This window comes from Dipodomys spectabilis, unplaced genomic scaffold (assembly GCF_019054845.1).
Source record: "Dipodomys spectabilis isolate Male_0828 unplaced genomic scaffold, ASM1905484v1 ptg000187l, whole genome shotgun sequence".
NCBI lineage: Eukaryota > Metazoa > Chordata > Mammalia > Rodentia > Heteromyidae > Dipodomys > Dipodomys spectabilis.
Window position 1 is genome coordinate 10,835,942 of NW_024870864.1, and position 6,000 is coordinate 10,841,941.

The 6,000-nt window shown below is 49.3% G+C and overlaps 1 protein-coding gene across 2 annotated transcripts in view; it reads right to left on the minus strand.

Moving 5' to 3' along the window:
- Uxs1 (UDP-glucuronate decarboxylase 1) overlaps positions 1–3,765 on the minus strand; it is a 99,389-nt gene extending 95,624 nt beyond the window's left edge. For both annotated transcript variants that reach the window (XM_042695494.1, XM_042695493.1), the window contains exon 1: positions 3,587–3,765. In XM_042695494.1, coding sequence (XP_042551428.1) covers positions 3,587–3,680 — 94 coding nt within the window. In that variant the 5' untranslated portion in view covers positions 3,681–3,765. The remainder of the gene's footprint in view (positions 1–3,586) is intronic.
- Positions 3,766–6,000: the final 2,235 nt, after the last annotated feature.

Sequence of the window (6,000 nt, forward strand, 5' to 3'; positions counted from 1 at the left end):
AATGTAGTAAGTTACCAAGCCATACTAAAAAAGAAAAAAAAAGGAGGGGGAGGGGGTGAGGAGCAACAACTTGCATTTGTGACAGAGCACAGGGCCCAGGAGTAAGAGGTAGTAGGCCAGCTCAGCTCCCTGCAGACATGGGTTCAACCTGGATGACGTGATTGGATAAGACCACCAAGCAAGACAAAGAACAGTCATGTAAGAACAGAGGCAACAGGATGGAAATAAGTGATGCCCAGAAACTACATGGGACACATAGAAGAGCCTTCAATCTTTCAGAAAGGCAAACACTGGCTTGAAATTCCTCTACTATACAACAAGCCTGGTGGGCATGGAACAATACCTTAGAAATACTGAAAATACTTTTTTCTGGAATGCTACTTGATCAGTTCATCAAGTATGAAGTCAGAAAAACCACTATGGATAAAACCTCACATTTTACCTCATGTCCCAATCCAAACCAGGGAGTAAAATAAGAAAGTCAAGAAATAAACCCCCCAAGGTGAATAGATCCGGGCAGTTGCGGGGCTGAGGCACAGGGTCCCCAGGCAAGTTCTGGAAAGTGGGTCATCAGGGATGTCCTGGTGCTTGCAAAAAGCCTGTTCAAAGACAAATGCAAAGAAGTGTAGACTTATTCAGCCATAGTACATAGAAAGCAAAGCAAATTTTAAAATAAATAAATAAAGGTCAAGTGTAATTACAGGTTCACACCTGTAATCCTAACTACTAAGGAGGTGGAGATAGGGAGAAGTGGGTAGTTCAAGGTTAGCCTGAGCAAAAGTTATTGAGACCCCATCTTAACCAACAACTGGGCATGGTAGCACGTGCTTATTATTCCTCCTGCCTCAGAAGCATCAATAGGATTGTGATCCAGACTATCCCGGAAATAAACTCAGACCCTATTTCAAAAACAAATAAAGCAAAAAAGGCTGTGGGTATAGCTCAAGTAGTACAGTGCCTGTCTAACATGTACAAGGACCTGCTTCAACCCCAGAACCACCAAATACAGTAAATACAGTTTTACAAAAAACACCAAATACAGTAAAATATAGAATATCAACTTATTAGCTCCAGAGAGAATAAAAAGTAATGTAGGTCATGGCTCATGACCTGTAGCATTTACGGTCATACAAAGAAACACTAAGTGGTCATAAAGGGAGAACAAACAGTCATCTTCCAAAGAACAAAATCACTACATACATTGTATATATGACTGAGAAATCAGGAAGCTTGTGAGAACAAAGTCACTCCATATATCTATGACTGAGAAGTCAGGAAGCCTGTGATTCAGGAGAACAATGATAAAAATAATAATAATAAACAATGAGCTAGAAGTCAAGGGCTTGCTTCTGGGTAGGAGAGGTGGTGGCAGGAAGACTACTGAGCCAAACAAGCTTTGCAGAGGGCTTATGACTACAAACCTTGCAGGGACCCACTTGGCTTTTCAATCTGCAAACAACCTAAAAAAACAAAAACACTAGCCAAGTAAGTGCCTGTAATCCTACCTACCCAGGATGATGAGATATAGTATCAATATTCAAAGCCTGGGGTTGGGAAGGTAGCACAATGATAGAGTACTTGCCTTGCATGCATGAGGCCCTGGATATGATTCCTAAGCACCACATAAGCAGAAAAAAAAAGCCAGAAATGGAGCTGTGGTTCAAGTGGTAGAGCGCCAGCCTTGAGCTGAAGAGCTGAAGGACAGTGCCCAGGCCCAAGTTCAGACTTCACGACAGGCAAAAAACAAAAAAGAAAAAAGATTCAAAGCCAGCCCAGCAGGAAAGCTGAGAGACTTTTAAAATCTCCAATTAACCACTAAAAAATCAGAAGGGGGGCTGCGGCTTAAGTGGTAGATCACTAGTCTTGAGAGAAAAATCTAAGTACCCAGGCGCTGAGTTCAAGACCCAGTAATGGCAAAGAAAACCAAAACAACAACAACAACAACAACAACAAACTTAACACGAGTTGGATCTCTGCGTGCAAGTTACCCAGTAAGTTGGCATGGATTTCAGTTTAATCCCTTGGGTAGTTACTGAGCTTTCCAATGTGCTATTAAGCACTGCCTTAAGTACTTCACCAGCTGAAAGACAGTGAGACTTCATCCTTGTGGAGGACCAGATTTTCACAACAGTCAAAAACATGTGCATGGACAGCTCAAAGGGGATTCTACCTCAGTGGACAACAAAACCAAGGGAAGTGAACTGTGGAATGAGAAAAGCCCCATAAATGTAGGTACGATCATTGTAATGATAGGATTTTTATTACAATAATCATTATAAAGACAGCTATAATAAGACTGTCACTCTTGTTCGACTGTAAGGGTTTTTTTGGGGGGGTCTCAACTTTCTCTCTCTCTCTCTCTCTCTCTCTCTCTCTCCAGGACTCGCTCGTCTTTGCAAAACTACTCAAATCTAACATCTATTCGAAGCCCCAGCCAGAAACTTCTCCCAGCACCCAGGAGTCCTGCTGGAGCGTCAAATGGCTCCACATGCTGCGAATAGCTGGGCTTTAGTGGACAGGGTAAATCCTACTCAAGGTCTTCTTTCTACCAACTGAACTCATTTTCACCTGGGAATCAGACCCCCGGTTACTCAAACCCTTTAGCAAGTGGTTTTATTTCAGTAGGTGTCTATCTGGGTGGCCAGGATTCAAAAAGAGCTCACGCTGGGAGCTATTTTTAGTCCAACTTTGGTGCTTTGGGAAGTATTAATAGCAGCAATTTCCCGACTAATACATCGTTTTTAAAAGGACAGCTTCTGCCACCTCTTGGAAGCCAGAGGGGCCTCCCCCACCTGCCCGCCTACACCGTGGCTCTCCCGCCCTCTCTTCAGGCAGCAGGCTGAGTGGGCATAGAAAGGAGAACCGCACACCGAACCCACGCCCAGCCGGATCTCCAGTGCGATGACCCTGAGGGGTGCCCAGGGGGACACCTGGCACAGGGGTGCGGGTAAGCCTGCAGACCCGAGCGCAGCCCGGGGCTGGGGGGGGGGGGGGTGCGGTGGAGGAGGAGGAGGAGGAGAAGCTGACAACACTTTGCCCACCCCCGGAGTTACATGCTGAGTAATTTTCCCGAGGAGCAAGCACTCGGCACGGGGACTCTGCCAATGGCAACAGTATTTTTATCCTCCTTAACGCGGCGGCGTGGCCGGGTGTCCCCGCGCGCGCCTCTCTGGAATCGCCGGCCGGGACCCAAGTTGGGACCTGGTGGGGGGCAGAGGGGGGAATGGACAGCAGTGTAGCTGAAGGGTTCCGTGCAAGGACCGCAAGATCCGCGTCCGCTGCGCGGGGCCCGCAGTCACCGTGCCCCAGGCAAAGGCCCCTGCGCCTGCCACAGGGTTCCCGCGTCCGGGCCTAAAGGATCGCGGGTCTGCGCCCCAAGCTGGCCGGCAGCTTCGCTGCAAGCGTGGAAAGGGGTGGAGGCAGGAAGTGCAGGTACCGTCCGGGCAGGAAGGGACACTGGCTAGAGGGCCGCCCGGATCCTCCCCCCACCCCCCGCACAGCCCACCGCGGGCTCCCCGACCCCAGTCCCCGCTGCCGTGCGGGGAAATGAATGGAGCTCCCCGGCCCTCCACGGGCGCGCACTCACAGGCGACGTAGGCGAGCAGGGCGAGGCCCAGCAGCAGCTTCATCCTCCTGCGGTTGACGGCAGACACGAGGCGCAGCAGAGTCTTGCTCACCATACCCGGGAGCCGCACTCGTCCAGCGCCCTGCCGCGCGGGCCCGCCTGCTGCACAATGCGCGGCGGCGGCGGCGAAGGCAGCGGCCGGGGACAGCCCTGCCCCCGCCGCTCCGAGAGCCCCGCCCCCGAGCGCCCGGGTTTCCTGCCGGTCGGCCCATTGCGCGCGCGCAGCTCCGCCCATTCATCCAGCCCCGCCCCTGCCAGCACCCCACCCTCCCCGCCTCCTCTAGGGCAGGCGCTGTGGCTGAGGCTGGCTGCAAGATTTTTCAAGACTGGCGGTGAGGGCGGGAGGGGCCGAGGCGCGCGCATGCGCGAGCGGGCATGTTTTCCCCGCGCCTCTAGCGGCGCTGTGCGCCCGGGGCTCCTAGGGTTTTGCAAGTTGCTAAGGTGCGCATCCCTCACTGGGAGGTGGGATCAGTAGTCGAGGAGTTTGGGGAACATGACCCAGTGGGGGGCACGTTGGGTTGCCAGCAAACAAAACATTTATGGCTTTGAGTTCTTTGAATGGTGCTCTCGGAGAGTTGCCTAGCTCTGAGGCTGCTGGAGTTGAAGCCAGAGCGGTGAAAATGCTAACTACCCCTCTCCCCAAGTGAGGCCAGTGTCGACGGGGCAGCATTTCCGTCCTGCTCCACTGGGATTTCCTTCTTTTAAAGATAAAATGTCTGATTACTAATATAAAAAGTCGTCCTCGTCACATACATTTAGGATAAATCAGCCAAAGGGAAGGGGAAGATGAACTAGCATTTTGTCCACCCAGAGAAAAAACTAAGAAGACGGATGTCTTTGATTAGACCAAACTCTGCCACGCCCATTAGTGTGTGTGTGTGTGTGTGTGTGTGTGTGTGTGTGTCTGTGTGCGTGCGTGCATGCGTGTGCGCGCTATATTGAGGCTTGAACTCAGGTCATGGTCCTATCCCATAGCTTCTTTGCTCAAGGCTGGTACGGTACTACTTGAGCCACAGTTCCATTTCCAGTGTTTTGAGGTAAGAGGCCCACAGACTTTTCTGTTCTGGGGGGCTTCAAACAGTTATCCTGAGATCTCAGCCTCCTGAGTAGCTAGGGTTGCAAACGTAAGCCACTGACAACAGGCTGTGGGCCGACTACTCCATTACAGGGTGAAATGTGCTGCTGTACTGGTCATGGTACCTACATATCAGGTACCAGATTTAATTTCTATCAGAAGCTCAATGTGTCGAAGGATGACATACAGGTATCTGTAGTTCATCATCAGATAGCTGGCTGAGCAAGAGAAAAGTAGATACACTTAGATCAGTGTTATGCCAAGCTCCCAAACAATTAGGAGGTGCTAATCTTTGGCTCCTGGGAGCAGTCTTAGGATCATGGTCTCAGACCCCCTCTAACCTGGAGCCCATTTTGCTAAACTTAACCACTGAACACTCTACTTCTGCGTTATTAGAAACCTCCAAAAAAGATAAACAACCCAACTATTGGTAAATGAAAAGACTGATGTCTCCCATCCTTTCAACTCCTAAGCACAAATGTTGCGCCAATGACTCTGATTTGTCCTTTCTGCATTGCTCACTTCCCCATAAATACATGGATAATCGTTGAATGGAGAAAACAAGGGAAGCAGTTCCCACTACTATTCATGCTGTCTCCTGACAAGAAGATCACCTCCTTATCTTTCAGGTGTTCAAGGAGGCTGAATTGTGACAAAGCACCTGGCACAGGAGGCCAAGTCTTGAGTTTCCAAAGGGGAACCAGGCTCTTGAGCAGAGCTATTTGGAACTGTTTTGTCTATGAGTCTTGCTTTCCTTTTCATTGACATTCCTTTTCATCTGTGATTTTTGAAAAGAAGAATAACTAGAGAAGATGGCCTCTGTGCTCTTCCCAATGTACACCAACCCTTGGTTTTTAAAGATGAGAAGCAGAGATGGGAGAAAGGGTTTTGCTGGCCTAATGACAATATCAGACTGAAAGTTCTAAGCAAATTTTAAATGTATCCAGGTTTTAGTTGATAAAAATAGATCCAGATAAATAGACCTATATTGTGGCATAGGTGCCATTTCTACACAAAACCCAGACTTTTGACTGTTTTTTTTCTGCCACTAGACATTGTTGCCAATTTGTCTGCCCCTCCCCATGCCCCCTACCTCTGGCTAGAATGAAGTGTATGGGAATGCCATTAGCAGCTATGGCTGAAATACTAATTGCCATCATTATTGCCAGAAGGTGCTGGTGCCCCCAGACCTAGATGTCAGCCAGTTAGAGTTCAGTGGGCAAGAGTAAGAACATGTCTAATGTGTCGAAGAGGGTCTCTGAGCTCTTCCTTGGGTTCTTTGCTTTTTCTTTCACTCAGC